Genomic DNA, 19,931 nt, shown 5'->3' on the forward strand with positions numbered 1-19,931 from the left:
GGATATTCACAATAAAAATTTGCAATTTGAATATTCGTGATCAACACTAGTCCCGAAACCCCCACTGATCTCTTTGTAATGAAGGGATTGTGCGGCAGAGTAACTTTCTATATTCCTTAGTAAGTCTTAGCAGCTTTCCCACCTCATATTGATAATGAGATGACTCTGCTCATTCTGTCCCAGTCTATACAGCAAAGCTGTCAAGTAAGGTGCAGAAAACAGGAATTTTCAGTCTCTTGTGTCTCCTCGAGGACTGCAATATTTCAGGATTAGTGTGCGCAGTACTGGAGACCATATCTCCAGAAGGATATTGATACTTTGGAGAGAGTTCAGAGAAGAGCTACTAAACTGGTACATGGATTGCAGGATAAAACTTACCAGGAAAGATTAAAGGACCTTAACATGTATAGCTTGGAAGAAAGACGAGACAGAGGGGATATGATAGAAACTGCTAAATACATAAAGGGAATCAATGAGGTAAAAGAGGAGAGAATATTTAAAAGAAGAAAAACTACTACAAGAGGACATAGTTTTAAATTAGAGGGGCAAAGGTTTAAAAGTAATATCAGGAAGTATTACTTTACTGAGAGAGTAGTGGATGCATGGAATAGCCTTCCTGCAGAAGTGGTAGCTGCAAATACAGTGGAGGAGTTTAAGCATGCATGGGATAGGCATAAGGCCATCCTTCATATAAGATAGGGCCAGGGGCTATCCATAGTATTCAGTATATTGGGCAGACTAGATGGCCAAATGGTTCTTATCTGCCGACACATTCTATGTTTCTAAGTGGATTGGCAGAATAATCAATAGAAAAAAACTGATTTTTTTTTAGGACTAGTATAACACTAGTACAGATGAGCGAATTTCCAAAAAATTTGATTTGCCGGTTTGTCGAATTTTTTAGAAAAAAAGGGGTTCTATCTGAATATATTCTCTGCGAATTTAGTTAAAAAACAGCTATTTCCGGGCTGCAGAGAGCCTGTATAGTGGTATAGAACACTGTGCCTTGCAGTAACACACATAGGGAGTCTGCTGTGGTAGTGAAATAACACTGTGCGTCCGTATGACATGCAGATGACAGGTGTCACACTTAGAATCACTGCACACTTCACTTATTTGGGCAGTCACGGGGCCAAAACTGACCAAATAACCCAAGTATGAACTCAGCCTTATAGCTCGATGTTAGCGCCAAGAAGAAGTGCACTCATTTTACACCATCGTCAGCTAATTCCACATCGATGTCTACAGAACCTCTTCTATTAAACGCTTATACAAGTAGAGCCCCCCCCCCTCCCCCCCGACAGAGTGGAAAGGGTGTCAGCAGTGAGTTTGTGTTTGTGACGTCACTTATTATTTTGCCCTTCCTCTGATCTGTCAGAACAATAACCCACAAAAAACTAATCCTGTCTGTGGAGCTTCCGCCTTCACTCGGTCAGCATTTGGTCAGTAATCCATCAGTATTGCGAATGCCCTAAAAAAGGGAGTGGATCCAAAACAGAGATGACACGTGAACAGAATATTTGCATGTCTTCTGTGTTTTGTACCCACTCCTGCTTTTGGCTACCAAATCACAAGCCAATTCTGATGGGACCATACAGGCCTTACAGCTGTTACCCAGACAGGATTCGTTGTGCGTCTTATTTTTCCTTCCTTCTGACAGATCAGAAGAAGGATCAAATAAATGATTATGTCAGTCAAGCCGAAAGGCAAAATAGTTGCCCAGTCATAATGTGTGGAGGGTGGGAACAGCATGAGAAGTCCACAGAGTGGCCCTATGACATATTGGTGAGGTGGAAGTAGCATGAGGAGGCCACAGAGTGGCACAATCACAGAGTCTGGAGGTGGCGGCAGCATCAGGAGGCCACGAGTGGCAAGGTGACATAGTGTGGAGGTGGCAGCAGCATGAGGAGGTGCTCCTGCTCCTGACAAGGAGGAGCAGGAGCATCAGGACCAGCAGATGATGGGAAGAACAGACAGCTCCCTTCAGCTGAGGTGGTGGAGCCTTGGCTGCCTGAAACAGAGTACGTACCACTCGGTGATGCAGCGTTTGTTGAGGCAGGCTGGAACACCACATCACAGCCACGGTTCTCCCAGGCCACTTTATGACAACGATGCATATGTTGACGCAGGGCAACATTGGCACCCTGGCCACGCTTCACCTTCTGCCCACAGATTCTACATATGGCCATGTTCACTTCCTCTGGCGGCTTAACAAAAAACTGCCACACCATTGAGTAGGTGATGTTACCCCCAGCACTGACTGACTGCTACCGCCGCTGCCTCCATGAACCCATGCAACGCTACTTCCTGGGCAGGTAGGCTCCCGCGAAGCAGGTGGTCTACCCAGGGCACTTTTGGCTCCCATCCTCCCACTGCTGCCACCCTGCTGACTCCCTGCCACGCTAGCGACTTGCTGGTTCCGCTGCTGCCTCACGGGCAAGTGGCCACCGTCTTCTCCCCATGATGAAGCCCTTTCGTCACCCGGCTCCCAAGTGCGATCAGCTACATCATCATGATCATCGAATACTGTCTGCACGCTACTGATGTCCTCCTCAACCGTCTCTGGATCAGAAGCCTGACCACTTGCAACACCAGCTCCCACGCCACTCTCTTTATCACTACTTGCCCGACTACTGGAGGAAGAGGCGGATGTCTCCTCCAGATATTGGCTGGTCAGTAGCTGCTGACTGTCCTCTAGTAGCTCGTCCTCGCTGTATAGTGGAGCGGAGCCCACAGCATATAATACTTCTCGCGGTGAGGGAACATAAAAGGACAGAGGCAGGTTGAGGACAGGTGAGGGCACAGGGCCTGCTCCCGGGCCATGCCAACTAAGCGTCGTGTCAGAAGAACCTACCGACTCTTGGCTGGGGGTGTCTGATGTCACTTGGGACGAAATTGATGACTGAGTCAACCATTCAAGAACTGCTAGGTTGCTGGTCAAGACCAGTAGATGACACCAGGACTTCAGGCCACTCGCTGTGACTCCTGCTGCCACGCCCCCTTACTCTGCTGCGACCTGTGCCTGCGCCAGAAACATTTAGGCCTCTGCCACTCCCCTGTGCAGGGCCTGGCACTTCTCTGTCTGACATACTGTTAGATCAAAAAAATAAATTTAAAGGTAATTAAAACACCCCAAAAAAGTCTGTCATTTTTAGTGTTGATCACGAATATTCGAATTTCGAATTTTTATCGTGAATATAGGTACTTCGAAAATCCGCGAATATTTCGAATATAGTTATATTTATTCGGAATTTCGAATATTCTAATTTCTTTTTCCTTTTTTTTTTTTTAATTGGATTTTAATTTTTTTATCAGTACACATGATCCCTTCCTGCTTCTAGCTTGTGGGCCAATAAGAAGGCTGCAATATACTTGACTTTAGGAGTAGTAGTGTTTGCGAATTTTGCGCTATATTCGTTTTTTTCGAATATTCGCTATATTGCTATATATTCTTGTTTTAGAATATTACGTATATTCGAAAAAACTAAGTTATAGCAATATAGCGAATATTCGAAAAAAAAACGAATATAGAGCAATTTAGCTAATATAGTGCTATAATCTTTTTTTTTATAGTTGTAATTTTTTTCCAATCTGAACTTCAGATGAGAAAAAAATTACAACTATTAGACAAAGAAGATTACAGCACTATATTAGCTAAATTGCTCTATATTCGTTTTTTTTTTTCGAATATTCGCTGTATTGCTATATATCTTGTTTTAGAATATTACGAATATTCGAAAAAACAAAGTTATAGCAATATAGCGAATATAGAGCAATTTAGCTAATATGGTGCTATAATCTTCTTTGTCTACTAGTTGTAGGTTGAAAATTCTACTAAATATTAGCGAAATATTGCGAATTCGAATATGACCCCTGCCGCTCATCACTCGTCATTTTCTCACTTCAGCACAAATACTTTTTTTCCCACTAATACACGCCAAAAAGGGCTTTAGAACATAATTGCACCGCTGATCGGCAAATATATTTTACTTTTGCCACTAATACACGCCAAAAAGGGCTGTAATTTTCTCACTTCACCACACAACGGCTAATAAGCCCTTTTTTCCCACTAATACAAGCCAAAAAATGCTTCAGAACATATAACTGCACCGCACAAGGGCAAATAAGATATAGAAATATTTCCTTGTAATAAACCCTGTTAATGGCTGTATCACACAGCACTTGCACCCTAATAAGAACGGTTTGCTGGAATTACAGAGCTGTATAATGGCAATATGGATCCCCAGTCAGTGCAGCAAGGTGTAATAGGATTGTTCCTATTACCCAGGCTGTAACATCCCCTCCAGAACCCTGTTCAACACAAACGCTGTGGAATGATTCCTCCCTATCCTTTCCCTACACTTGTTAATAGTTTTTTTTTAGCACAATGAAGTCTTTCCTAGCACTGTCCCTAGCGCCTGCTGACATCTCTCCCTGCACTAAGCACACTGGAAAATGGCAGAATCCAAGATGGCTGAGGCTATTTATAGGGCTGTGACATCACAGGGCTGGCTGGCTGCTGATTGGCTGCATGCATGGCATTGTGGGTGATCCCGCCTTCCCAGAGTTCCTTGCTCCATGTCCTCACACGTGCAGCAGCCATTTTAGGAAAACATGTGATTCGTTACAACGAAGTGCAAGGAAATTTGGCTTCGGTGCGAATCAAATTTTTCCTGAAATTCGGATCAAATTCCACTTTGGCAACTTCAATTCATTCATTTCTAAACACTCGCTTTAAAATCATCCAGCAGGCTGTTTCGGCAGAGAAACATAGAGTTCATAATGTCCGTCATAGCCGAATACTGCCTTTCCCCACCAGAACTTATTGACTATAATGGGACCCAAAGGGCCGGAAACAAGCCAGATCCCTGCTGGGTCCCATTATAGTCAATGGGGCTTGGCAGTGCACCAACTGTTTCCGGCTAGGCCAGACACGATGAGCTCAGGCAGGCTGTTCCTCCGCCGGATGGTCATAACTCTAGTGTGAAACTAGCTTAATTGTCTATATAATTTCATTTTCTGATGACACATTGCTTTTAAATGACACAATCAGCTCTGCTACATCAATAGCTTCCAGTGCTGTGCCACTACTCTCCACTTCCTAGCGATAAAAAGGATCAGCATGGAGATGCAGTAACGAGCTTGCATTGTATGGGATGAACAATGAAGACGTTTAGTGGAGATGGAGCTCCGGAGCTGCTCTTCATTTCTTCTGCAGTTGTCTGCACTGAATAAAAACATCTCGGCTTTACAAAAAAATGAGGCCATCGCTGAAGAACATCCTGCTTATTCTTCTTTCACTGAAACCTGTTAGCATCCACCAGGTACAATAAAATATTTCAGCAGATAAAACATACACAACACAAGGCAACATATTAAACATTTCATTCCAGAACCCTTGACGTTTCTCCTCTGCTCATCTGGGAAGGTTCTCTACTAGATTTAGGACCATGGTTCTGATCATTCGTGAAGCTGTGTGTTCAATTCATCGGGCAGGTGCGAGAGCCAATTTGAAGTCCTAGCTCTGAGCAGTCAAGTATTTCTACTCCAAGCCATGATTATCACAGTATACAAAAAGAAGATCCTGACTATTATTGCTCCTCCACCAAGTCCAGGAGGGAACCGTTGCCTCCAGGAACCACTGTTGGTGGCCTCACATCTATCTGGCAACTGCCTAGAATTCTGTATGGTGATCTACTGTGTGCAGCTGCTTATCCATGGGAAATCTATGATGTTCTAGGTCTGTGATGACCAACCTCCGGCACTCCAGCTGTGGTAAAACTACAACTCCCAAGATGCACACTTGCTTGGCTGTTCTCAGAACTCCATAGAAATGACTGGAGCATGCTGGGAGTTATAGTTTCACCACAGAGGTTAGCCATCACTTTTCTAGGTTCTTGGCTGATGAGAATTTCAAATACCTACGGGGCAGAAGTTGGGTCCAGCTTATGTTTATAGTCAGTGTTAACCAGGGCAGCAGATGTATCCTTCTTTATCTTTATTTTTGGCTAAACGTATCCAGAGATGTGAGGTATAAGATGGCCTGCCTTAAAAAATAAATCATGATTTTGAGATACTCTGTCACGAGATGTCTATCCTATATAAGTCTATGTGGCCACCCAGTGGTTGTGATGTGAGCTGCAGCCTGTCATGGATTTTGCTAAAATGTTACAATATTGTATTTGTTTTATGAGAATTGGAGTCCATAACCGTAATGAACTAAGCTAAGGGTGGACACATCTGTACCTGTCATCATCCAATAGAAGGGGGGTTAGCTTCAGGGCCATAGTTCCTGCCTTTTTTATAAACATACCAGATGTAGGGGTATAAAACACTAATAAATGGGGACTATAACATTCAGGTTTGCCCCCTCTGCTCAATGTTCTGTACATCCCTCTAATCCAGAATTTTAATATTTTATGTTTACTGTATGTATATAGTCCCATTATTCTGACCACCACCTAATATCCAGAGTATTTGCCGTGTGCCGCACGGACAGCAGATAGACGGGGCTGGGAATGACTCCATGAGGTCCAGGTAGGTTGTAACAGGTATGTGGAGCCATGCTGACTGCAGTGCACCCCTCAGCTGCTGGAGGAGAGAACACGACGTTCAAGGTGGTCCCACAGATTCTCAATTGGGTTCCAGTCTGGAGAATTTGGGGCCAGTGTAGTACTTGGAAGTCTTGGTCATGCTCTTCTATCCAATGTCGGACATCTCTAGCCGTGTGACAAGTCGCATTGTCTTGCTGGAAGATCCCATCCGCCTAGGGGAGACAATCAGCATGTAGGGGTGGACGTGATCTGCAAGGATGGATTCCCTGTTGTGAGTGCCTTCCACATGGATGAGCGGCCCAGAGAATGCCAGGAAAACCTTCTCCAGACCATAACGCTGCCACCATCGGCTTGTGTTCTTCCAGCAATGGCTGCAGGGCGTTCCCTCTCTGATGTTTCTCTCCTGACACCACAACGTCCATCCGTTCCATGAAGGAGAAAACGTGACTCATCGGAGGAGAAGACAACCCTTAACCAGCGGACATCTAATTCTGATACTGCCGAGAAAACTGAAGCCTTTTCTGCTGATGGAACTTCATTATCAGAGGAGCAGTGACCGTCCGTCTGCTCCGGAGCCCCATATGCAGTAGGTTCTCTGATCTGTTGTGGTCGCCCTCTGGGTCATTTTGGCGGTGATCTGCTCTTCTGTAGGGTGTCGTCCGCCCTCACGCACCTTCATAGCTGACGCTCACCTCTCTCATCAGTGGCACGTGGAGCTCCACAGTTTCCACGTCTCTTATTCACAATGCTGCCATTTGTCCGCTCACCGTACACTATCATCACAGCAGCAGAGAACAGTTCAAACTGCGCAGTGTCAGAAATACCGCCACCTGGGGCCCGAAAGCCATTAATCAGCCCTTCATCAACTCTGATAAATCGTCCCTTTTACTGATGACACCAACGAGGGATATTTGTGCAGACCGCCTATCTAACACCTTATGTACCCACCGAGCCAACTCAGCACACCTTATATACCCACCGAGCCAGCTCAGCACACCTTATATACCCACCGAGCCAGTTCAGCACACCTTGTATACCCACCGAGCCAGCTCAGCACACCTTATATACTCACCGAACCAGCTCAGCACACCTTATATACCCACTTAGCCAGATCATCACACCTTATATACCCACCGAGCCAGCTCAGCACACCTTATATACCCACGAGCCAGCTCAGCACACCTTATATACCCACTGAGCCAGATCATCACACCTTATATACCCACCGAGCCAGCTCAGCACACCTTATATACCCACCGAGCCAGCTCAGCACACCTTATATACCCACCGAGCCAGATCATCACACCTTATATACCCACCGAGCCAGCTCAGCACACCTTATATACCCACCGAGCCAGCTCAGCACACCTTATATACCCACTGAGCCAGATCATCACACCTTATATACCCACCGAGCCAGCTCAGCACACCTTATATACCCACCGAGCCAGCTCAGCACACCTTATATACCCACCGAGCCAGTTCAGCACACCTTGTATACCCACCGAGCCAGCTCAGCACACCTTATATACTCACCGAGCCAGCTCAGCACACCTTATATACCCACTTAGCCAGATCATCACACCTTATATACCCACCGAGCCAGCTCAGCACACCTTATATACCCACCGAGCCAGCTCAGCACACCTTATATACCCACTGAGCCAGATCATCACACCTTATATACCCACCGAGCCAGCTCAGCACACCTTATATACCCACCGAGCCATCTCAGCACACAGGACTTCATGAGCTACACACTGCCGAAAGTAGGAAGTGATCAGAATAATAGGACTCAACTGTGTATATATACAGTACATATAGGGATTATTTGGCACTGTATGGCGGTATTATATGGGCACTGTAGAAAAGCTTAAGCATATGTAATTAATTACCTGGTCATTCAATATGGTGCTATACTTTACATAATAGAACATTTTAAAAGTGCAATGTCCAGGTCAGCAGGAGTTCTGTATACCGCCATGTACGCACACACGTATAATATTTGGTTCCATAGAGACCTGTTTTGATGCATTTGTAAAATCCACACCTCTTCATTTGCTAAGAAATCTTAATCTGCAGAAGGAATTTAATTAAGAGTCATCGTTGTGTGCAGATCTGCCCGGTAAGCCGCGTCCTGCATTATTTCTGCTCTAATGTGCTCCAGATGTAATGACGTGCCGCCGGTAATGAAATCTTTCCCGGAAGGCACATACACCGTCTGAAACTGCGCCAGACTTATCTCAGTGCCTGGATGATAAATGTGGCGCACCTACAGTATAGACTGTCTGTTCTGAGGCGGGGATCTATCACTCTCCGCACTCCAAAATTCTGGTATTAGTAAATATCCCCCATTAACTGGAAAGCTTGTGGTCATCTGTATTAATAGTAAAGTCCATCATTTGTGTGTGCGGGGGAGGGGGGGCGAGCTCAAGATGTAAGATCTGCCTGATGTGTTCTCGTCTGGTGAGGTGGATCTGCTAAGCTGCCTATCTGGTAGAGTAGAGCACAGCTAGGCAGCACTGGTGTAGCAGAGTTGGAGACCTGGTGTATCAAAACTGGAGAGCCACTGTAGCAGAGATGGAGAGCCAGTGTAGCAGAGTGATGTAACAGAGCAAAGGAAATCAATGTAGCAGAGTTGATGTAGCAGAGTTACTGGAGATTCATGTAACCGAGTTCTGAAAACTTGTATAGCAGAGCAAAGTAGCAGAGTTGCTGGAGAACAATGTAGCAGGGTTGATGCGGTAGAGTTCATGTAGAAGAGTCATGGAGACCAGTATAGCAGAGGAAAGTAACAGAGCAATGGAGATCAATGTAGCAGAGTTAATGTCGCAGAGTAACTGGAGTTCGTGTAGTATAGTTCTAAAAACTGGTATAGCAGAGCAAAGTAGCAGAGTTGCTAGAGAGTAATGTAGCAGGGTTGATGCGGTAGAGTTCATGTAGCAGGGTCATGGAGACCAGTATAGCAGAGTGTCGTAGCAGAGTTGCTAAAGATTAGTGTAGAGTGGATCTAGTAGATTTTAAGGAGTGTAGTTCTTGAGATGAGTATAGAAGTGTTACTGGTGACTGAAGAACCAAGTAGCAGAGTTGGGAAGTTGGAGTATTGGGACACTGGTATGCAACCTGAATTATCCTGACATCTGACCTGGGTTTAAATAACCCAGTGGGATCACATCATCATTGGGTGGTGCACAAGCTGATTTTGGAAATACTGAGCTGGGAAAAGGATCAGCCAGAGGCATAACGTGAGGCTCCTGGAGCCCAATGTACTTACCTGTGCCATTTACAATGCTGGTGTTTTCTTATTTGGCAGACAAGCCTTTGGGGCCCCGTTAGTCACCAATAGCCAAGTATGACTACTACCCTTGCATACTTTAATGGGAAATTGGTATAACTGGCAATGGCAGACACACAGATTAAACAATCATTTTATGACCATTAACCATAATTGTAATTTCTATAATATTATACAATAATTACTATGGTTCTGACCAATGGATAGAAGGGTGTCCTGACAATATGCTGATCCCAGGTTGCAGGTGCATCGGGGCCCTGAGGAGCCAGTTCAGAGGATAGGAGTGGTAGTGGCCCTGATGAGATGTTGTATCGCGGTGTACTTCCTCAGGCCATTTTTCCCTGGGTATCAGTGCAGTAAAAGTGTAGATTGAAGAATCCAACTGGAAATAAACATATAAAAGTCTCTCTTTACTTAGTGGAAAATATAACTAGTGGCACATCCAGAAGTAATAGATGAGGTATGGTGGCTGGGAATGTTACAGAAGATGACACTCAGAAGCTTGCTAGCTAAAGCTGTCACTCTCTCGATTCCCTTCCCTATGGCACCTGTGGCAGTAGGTGTGCACTATATGATGCAGGCTCCAGCTACAGGATGCCTGTCCTGAACTGCAGTGGTGGTGTCTTAACATGTTTCCACTCACCTTGCAGTGGAGTCTGTCTAGCTGGACACAAATATGCCATAGCTTACAGATCTTCTGTAGTCTGGGACACTACAGGATTTCTGGACTTGTGGTCCTCCCAGATGAGCTGATCTGTGGTCCTCATGGAACAGAAAAGTGAGAGATGGATCTCATGCTCCCTCACTCCTTTCTAACCCTTCAAACTAGCTCGGCCCCTCTCTTGGCAGGAAGCTGGACTACCCTCCTACCACCAAGAGGGGAGGAAGGAGATGGTAAGTCCCATTCCTGTTGCGAAACACTGCCAACTGTACCCCATCTGCTGATGTAAATAATCTTCATTACAATTTTTCCAATTCTTACATAATTTTTTAATAGTCATCTTATTCTTACATAATTATATTAATTAAGTACAAATATTTATTTACCCCACCCATAGTTTGCCGGATGCTATGAAAAAAAGAATGGAAAAAAAAATAATAATAATAATAATGGTGCCCTCCTCCCACCATTACCCCCCCCCCCCCCTTCCGACCCTCAGTTTTTATTTAACCATTTCTGCCAAATCTTGGCAAATCTATGCTTTTTCTTAAACCCGGTCAAATGAAACTCCTCACTGGCTATCATCATCCTTGTGCGATTTTCCCATTATTTAATTGTAGGGACCTCTCTCCCCCCCAATGCCAAACAATATTTTTTAGCTTGGAACAGTAATTTGGTTGCAATTTCCCTATGTTGGGGCACTTCCACTCCATCCATCACCCCTAGAATGCATACCTCAAAATGGCTGGGTGCTATAAACTGATGGTATTCCTCTATTTTTTCAATTATATTTGCCCAATAATTTTGGATTTTTATGCATGTCCATAATATATGTATATCGTCCACTCCTATCTCTCCGCACTTCTGACAAGTAAAAACTTTAGTTCTATAATACTTCATTAACTTTTTTGGAGAGTAATAGAGACGATACAATACATTAAACTGGATTATTCTATAAGAGAAATTCCTCGAGACCCTGGTTTTTACCTGTATAGCTGAATCCCAAAAGCCTTCCCGCACAGGTTCCAGAATACCCTGCCATTTATGGGTCAAGTTCTCGACTGCTCTTCTATTTGATGCGATAGCCATTGGTATATCCTAGAAATCAGTTTCTTGCCAGGTAATACTCTCCGAAGGGCTGTGGTAGGGTGGTTAGTTGTGTACCTTTGCCTATCGTCTTATACACAGTGCACGTTTTAATTGTAGATAGTAGAAACTCAACCCTATATTTTTCAGTTGGTGTTTCCTTTTTAACTCTTCATAGGGTATTATATCCCCCTCTTCCCATACCTGTCCTAATTTATATATTCTGTGTTTCCACCAGATCTTCTGTTCGATTAACTTTTAATTCTGTGGGGCCAATATTGTCCTATAGTATGGTGTCTGCATAGAACCCAGTTTGGGACCATAGTTCTTTTACAGTCTCCCAACTCTTGGCCATCAACAGAATCAAAGGTTTTTTACATCCCTGTTGGGCCAGAGTACCTGTTTCCATAATTTAGAAAATATTACATTTCTCCAATGTTTTATTTATCCCGGCTATTAAGTTTTTGTAGCTTTGCGTGTTACTCCATATTATCATATTTTTTTATAATCCCTGCACTAAAATAAAGTTCCAAATCTGGTACAGATAATCCACCCTCCCTCTCCTGGATACTCAACATCTGTGCCTTTATCCTTGGTTTTTTTTACTCGCCATATTAAATCAGTTAATAGACTGGCTATATTTTTAAAATATTTTTGGGGGATACTGGTGTATTCCACAGGATGTAATTCAGGGCGGGTAGTACGCACATCTTAATCAGTGAAATCTGCTGATGTACATGGTGTACACATCATCTTCTTCTTCGCAAACCTGAAAGTCTTCTACATTTATAGCAACTTTTTCATCTGTTTCTAGGATTAGGAAACTTTCAGATATTTCTGTTTTTCCATTTATTTTCTTTCATTGCCAATTGAAGGTTTGAACAAACACATAGAGAAGCAGCGAAACACATCAATATCAACTCCAAGGAACGGCTTCAATCCGGGGCTCAGCAGTAAATCTGCTTTGATTTCAATTTTACAATCAGCAACAATGTGGCAATATTTAAGATGGCCGTGACATTTGTCAATATCCTTTTAAATCATCGTAAAGCTCCTTTATAAATCTCTGCGCATTACCTCGCGGGTCTCCATAGTGATGTTCTGCCTGCTGGGATGACAGATGCCGAGCCAATGTATAGTTTCCTTAAGGATCCATGTACAGATGCTAATATTTTTTTTTTTGGAGACGTATCGGAATGGTAGAGCATAGCGGAAGCATTTAACGCCTGCCTGCAGCGTCCCTATACACTGCCCATCCCCCCAGTACTGACAGCCTGCATTATCAGAACTATCACTGATGGATCTAAATTAATGTATGGATGGATGTAACCACATTATATATTCCACATAACAATGCAGGATTCCCATGTCTTATTCTGTTTCATTAAGGCTTTAATTAAAGGGCAGCTCCATTTACTGTTCAGATGTATGTAAATGGTAAACAAATGCCAGTCAAGCCTACTTACACTTGTAAATTATATATTACAAAAATACTACAAAAACTCTATGTACAAAAATATAACTACTATAATACTGCTCCTGTGTACAAGACTATAACTACTATAATACTGCTCCTATGTACAAGACTATAACTACTATAATACTGCTCCTATGTACAAGACTATAACTACAATAATACTGTCTCTTATGTACAAGAATATAACTACTATAATACTGCTCCTGTGTACAAGAATATAACTACTATAATACTGCTCCTGTGTACAAGAATATAACTACTATAATACTGCCTCCTATGTACAAGAATATAACTACTATAATACTGCTCCTATGTACAAGAATATAACTACTATAATACTGCTCCTATGTACAAGACTATAACTACTATAATACTGCTCCCATGTACAAGAATATAACTACTATAATACTGCTCCTATGTACAAGACTATAACTACTATAATACTGCTCCCATGTACAAGAATATAACTACTATAATACTGCTCCTATGTACAAGAATATAACTACTATAATACTGCCTCCTATGTACAAGAATATAACTACTATAATACTGCCTCCTATGTACAAGAATATAACTACTATAATACTACCTCCTATGTACAAGAATATAACTACTATAATACTGTCTCCTATGTACAAGAATATAACTACTATAATACTGCTCCTATATACAAGAATATAACTACTATAATACTGCCTCCTATGTACAAGAATATAACTACTATAATACTGCTCCTATGTACAAGAATATAACTACTATAATACTGCCTCCTAAGTACAAGACTATAACTACTATAATATTGACTCCTATGCACAAGAATATAACTACTATAATACTGCTCCTGTGTACAATAATATAACTACTATAATACTGCTCCTTTGTACAAGAATATAACTACTATAATACTGCCTCCTATGCACAAGAATATAACTACTATAATACTGCTCCTGTGTACAATAATATAACTACTATAATACTGCTCCTATGTACAAGAATATAACTACTATAATACTGCCTCCTAAGTACAAGACTATAACTACTATAATACTGACTCCTATGCCCAAGAATATAACTACTATAATACTGCTCCTATGTACAATAATATAACTACTATAATAGTGCTCCTATGTACAAGAATATAACTACTATAATACTGCCTCCTATGCACAAGAATATAACTACTATAATACTGCTCCTGTGTACAATAATATAACTACTATAATACTGCTCCTATGTACAAGAATATAACTACTATAATACTGCCTCCTATGTACAAGAATATAACTACTATAATACTGCCTCCTATGTACAAGAATATAACTACTATAATCCTGCTCCTATGTACAAGAACATTACTATAATACTGCCTCCTATGTACAAGAATATAACTACTATAATACTGCTCCTGTGTGCAAGAATATAACTACTATAATACTGCTCATTTGAACAGTAATATAACTACTATAATACTGCTCCTATGTACAAGAATATAACTGCTATAATCCTGCCGCCTATGTACAAGAATAAAACTACTATAATACTACCTCCTATGTACAAGAATATATTTACTATAATACTGCTCCTATGTACAAGAATATAACTACTATAATACTGCTCCTATGTACAAGAATATAACTACTATAATACTGCCTCCTGTGTACAAGAGTATAACTACTATAATACTGCTCCTATGTACAAAAATATAACTACTATAATACTGCTCCTATGTACAAGAATATAGCTACTATAATACTGCCGCCTATGTACAAGAATAAAACTACTATAATACTACCTCCTATGTACAAGAATATATTTACTATAATACTGCTCCTATGTACAAGAATATAACTACTATAATACTGCTCCTATGTACAAGAATATAACTACTATAATACTGCCTCCTGTGTACAAGAGTATAACTACTATAATACTGCTCCTATGTACAAAAATATAACTACTATAATATTGCTCCTATGTACAAGAATATAACTACTATAATACTGTTCCCTATGTACAAGAATATAACTACTATAATACTGCCTCCTATGTACAGGAATATAACTACTATAATACTGCTCCTATGTACAAGAGTATAACTACTATAATACTGCTCCTATGTACAAGAATATAACTACTATAATACTGCTCCTATGTACAAGAATATAACTACTATAATACTGCTCCTATGTACAAGAATATAACTACTATAATACTGCCTCCTATGTACAAGAATATAACTACTATAATACTGCTCCTATGTACAAGAATATAACTACTATAATACTGCTCCCGATGTGCAAGAATATAACTACTATAATACTGCTCCTATGTACAAGAATATTACTACTATAATACTGCTCCTGATGTGCAAGAATATAACTGCTATAATCATGACAACATAATAGAACATACATTTTAGGAGGTTTTCTATGTAAATAGCTTTGTATTTTTCCCAGTTAATGTCATTTCTTTATTTTCAGTCCCTGTACATATATCACAGCGCCCCCTCCTGTACGACCTTCACTGTGTTTGAACAGTTTTTGTTGTAATCATTTATGTTTTTTTCTTGCAGGTTCTTGACAATCTTGACAAACACTTGCACTCCTCAGAATATTTCCGCTTCTTCTGGTTTCCGCACACGGATAGTGCCAGCGTCTTTTATCAGGACCCTACAGAGAAGGTATTAGCGGTAGTCATTGGCATCTGCGGGCTGACGGAGGCTTATAATGGGATGTTGCCTTCTAAGCGTCCTGGAAGTCAGAGCTCCAGACTCTGCAGGGTTAATCACATTCTAAGTACTCGGTCTTCTCATCTTGCTATGTCACAGTATTTAATGTCGTGTACTCTAGTCACATTGAGAGCTGCATCAAAATTTAGTTGGTTTCCCTTAGGTCCCCTTGGCACATAATTTTACTCTGGCATCTTTTTTTCTTCGCTAAAAAATAAGTTATTATTAAAGCCACTTTTTTTATTTTGCATACTGCATGCATTTTTATATATTTTTTAGCAGTATTTGTACGGGTTTCAATGGTGTTTTGTTTGTTTTCTTGTTTTTCTGCTTTTTCAAATGATGCAGGTGCAAAACCTTCACTAAAAATGCTGTTATAAAATGTCTGGTACTACTGTCACCTCCAAAGCTGCATATTCAATCCTGTTGGCTTCCTGTGAAATTTTAGGCTTCATGACCCTGTTTCTCTGCATCGTTACCTGTTGTGTTGCGTAACGAAAACTGTAGTGTTTGCACCACGTCCTACGCTGCAGCAGAACGCTGAATGCAGCTTTGGATGTGATTTGAGCAGGAATCTGCAATCTCCAGGTGTTCTGAAAAGACAACTCCCAGAATGCTCCATTCACTTCTATGGGAGTTAGAAGAACAGCCGAGCATGTTTGCATGCTGGGAGTTGTAGTTTCACAGCAGCTGGAGTACCGATAATTGCTGATCCCTGTGCAGTGGTCAGGTTTAAGGTGGCCCCAACAATAGGCTGGGTCCACCGGACACCGTTGAGGTGTCATCACGTGTTGCTGCTCTCCAGAAGGGATGGTAAGGCGTGGTGCATCCCAGTGGTAAATAAGTCCAGAGAGTCAGGGTTTCAGTAAACCAGTGTGCTTCTTTACTGGAGGGATTCAGGTGCAAAATAATACAGGTGAGGCATAGGGCTGGCTTCTCCAGTCTACACACGGGCAGCGGAAGGGTTTGATGCTGAGAAAAGGCCTGAGCTAGCTGTCCCCCTCTCTCTCTCTCTTTCAGAAGGCTGGCATCCTGGTCAAGGGCCCATGGTCTGTAGCTCAGTAGTCTGGGTGGCTCATTGGTCACAGGGCTGGTGACCCATGGTCTGTGGCTCAGTATGCCCATCTCAGCGTCTTCTTCTGGTCTCTCATGCAGACTGCCAGAGTCTCCCCTCCAAGCACTGGTCCCTAACTGCAGAACACTATGGGGTCTGACTGCTCTCCTTATATACCATTTCTAGCTAGACTGGAACCTTCTAGTGGGAGGGGTGAAGAAGAGAAACTTTCCGTCTCTCACAGACTTACATTAGAGCTGCAATGATACTCAATGGCAATGACACAGCAGTTTTTCCAGACAAAAACAAGTTTCCAGACATAACAACATAGCTAAAACCAGACATTTAAAAGGTCAGACTGTCTGGGTTTGGTGGTAAACAATGTCTGGCTTTTTCCCTCCGAAACATGCTCTTCTTTAGACTATATGGCAGCTGTGGAAAATTACCAGCTTCTTATTCAAAGTCCTAACAGTCTCTCAGTACTCATTAACCCGTTCCAGAGAGCCTTGCAAATATAGTGATAATGAACAGGATATATATCATAACACACATATAAAATGCAGTTACACAGTATTAAACAGTGCAAGTGAAATAAAGTAAGAAGTTTATAACTTTGCATAGGGGATATAGACAAATGTCCACAAATTTCCAAACATCAAAGTACCCCCTGCTCCAGGGCACTACACCTGGACTAGAGAAGACATAAACCGGCTAGGATCAGTATAGAAACGCCATGAGCTTCCAGCTCTGTTACAAGGACGTGGCTGCAAGGACTTCCTAATATTCAGCGCCCCATTACGATGCCGACAACTTTCCCACTAGTAATTTTTGCGATCGATGAAAACTACAGTTTCTGAAGGGTTTCTGGCAGATTAATGGACACCGGGACGGTGACTGCCTCCACTTTACAAATGATGTGAGCCAGCCCCTAAGTGGAGAATTAACAGCTTCTCCCTATAGATGATGGATTAGTGCCCAGGAATAATTTTCTAGATCTGTGATTGCCCGTTAATGGGAGGACATGCCTGGGACGGGCATCAATCTCATGCACAGACATCTTCTAATGAAGTGATTTCTTTCTCCTGCAGCCTCCATCCTCCAAGGCCAGCTGGTTTTGGGATAGTTTTGTGGGATACTACTTGCTGGAATTCCTCCTCTGGATAAGGTATGTTCCTATGATTACCTGTGCATCTATGGTTGTGATCATTTTTTGGTAATGAATTTTCTTTTCTGAAGGAATTGGGCAGATACTAATATGAGTAAAGAGAACTTTACTTGAGTTATGTGAGGCATCAGGCTCAGTGGTTACAGTCTTTCGATCAGGGCACAGGTGTCCAGTTAATTAAGTATACTGTCTCTTTAAGTGGCTTTTTTTTATTTATATATATAACACTGTCCCTTTAAGATTCAACAACTCATTCTCCACATAGCTTGTGTTGCTCCTAGTTTTCTGGGTATTGACAGTCTGACTCTGGTCTCCTCAGAATGGCAGCAATGAAGAGAGACATTTTTTGTAGTTATCGCTGCGTCTCTCTCCACGTGGCTCTGTACCGTCACACAATCAGCACTGTCTCTAACTGGTGCTACCAGTTTGTGGTATCTCTGTCATCACAACCACTGTGCACACTCTTCTCAGTTGTGGTATGACCTTCTTTATGGCACACAGCCTCTCACATGGTGTTTCTTACAGACTGCAGGGTGGCTGATGTCAAGTACAGGCCTGACTATTATACAAGCCTAGGCAGCTTCTTTATTGTCCTCAACTCTATCCATGGTCTTTGGTGTTACACCCTTATGACAAGTACTAATAACCTCCAGTATCTAGCTAGCTACACGCAAGATTAATGCTGGCTTGATTTCAAACAGCAGTTTCCCAGCTCTCCAATCATCTGCCTGCAACTTACCATGAGGTCTGCAGAGCACAGCTATCTATAATCTCTCTGCCATGTGTTCTCCCTACATCTTAAAGGACTTTGCTGATCCTATATAAGAATTATTTTCTGCCCAGCATACCCCAAACAAAGCATATTCTTGCCTAGCTTACCTGTTTTTCATGTAAGAACTTTCCTTTCCCTGTTCTCAGCATCAGTGTATTCTGGCAAGCTATTTACATGCAGAACTTCCTGTTTTCATCAACTTCCTGTTGAGTTTTTTTTAAACAAACCCAGCAGCATGCTTTGCTCTGTAATGTTTAACAAGGCTTGCCCCGCCTTACTAATGTAGAAAGGGAAGGTGTAGGGGGCATGACTACTAGAGGGGGAACAGCGTGGCTGGAGGAGCAAGAGAACTGATAAAAATTATAGAGCAAAATATGCTGGGATTAATTAAAAACCCAGCAGGAAGCCGATGAAAACAGGAAGTTCTGCATGTATGCATCCTGCCAGGATGTACTGATGCTGAGAAACAGAGGAAGGAAAGCGCTAGCATTAACAACAGTAGTATTAGATAAATGTATGCCGTGATTGCTGTACTCTGGACAGATAAAAATATATTATGAGATAGGACAACCACTTTAAAAGAGTTTTCTGAGACTTTTATACTGATAACCTATCCTTTGCTTAGGTCATCAGTCTCTGATGATGGGGGGGGGCTCCTGTAGCCTAGGTTAAGCTGCAAGAAAGATGCGGTGCTACTGCGAATGGATAGGACTGATGACCTATCCTATAAGAAAACCCCTTTAAGAACCTTATTCAAAGTAAGTCACATACTTAAAAAGGTCCTGTGAACTCACATATATCATACAGTAATGCTTTAATTGGCCTGTAGATGGCAGCACATACATTTACAGCACAATGCAGCAAATCGCATAGTGTAATATAATACCAGTAGTGTATGTGGCACTTGCTTAACCCTAAAAAGGAGGACACCTGAGGCCACACTCCCAACTCATGCTCAGACAGTATAATGCTGCTGTCTGAGCTCCGCAGTGTCTGTCCAGGCCTTGTGCTAGATGGAGGACAGGGAGCCAGAAAGCTGGACTATCCAGCCCAAGGCGGATGTCTGGCCACCATAGATAGGACTCCCCTAGGATGGGGATATGTCTTCTGCAGGACTGTGACTGCACGGTACACAGTAA

At 42.1% G+C, this 19,931-nt stretch overlaps 1 protein-coding gene across 1 annotated transcript in view; it reads left to right on the forward strand.

The window, feature by feature from the left end:
- The window catches only part of LOC122934154 (L-gulonolactone oxidase-like), a 123,319-nt gene that overhangs the window by 58,248 nt on the left and 45,140 nt on the right, over positions 1–19,931 (forward strand). Inside the window, exons 7-8 of the mRNA XM_044289397.1 lie at positions 15,646–15,753; positions 17,944–18,020. Of these exons, the coding sequence (XP_044145332.1) occupies positions 15,646–15,753; positions 17,944–18,020 (185 nt within the window). The remainder of the gene's footprint in view (positions 1–15,645; positions 15,754–17,943; positions 18,021–19,931) is intronic.

The sequence above is a fragment of the Bufo gargarizans genome, chromosome 4 (assembly GCF_014858855.1).
Source record: "Bufo gargarizans isolate SCDJY-AF-19 chromosome 4, ASM1485885v1, whole genome shotgun sequence".
In the NCBI taxonomy this organism is placed as follows: Eukaryota; Metazoa; Chordata; class Amphibia; order Anura; family Bufonidae; genus Bufo; species Bufo gargarizans.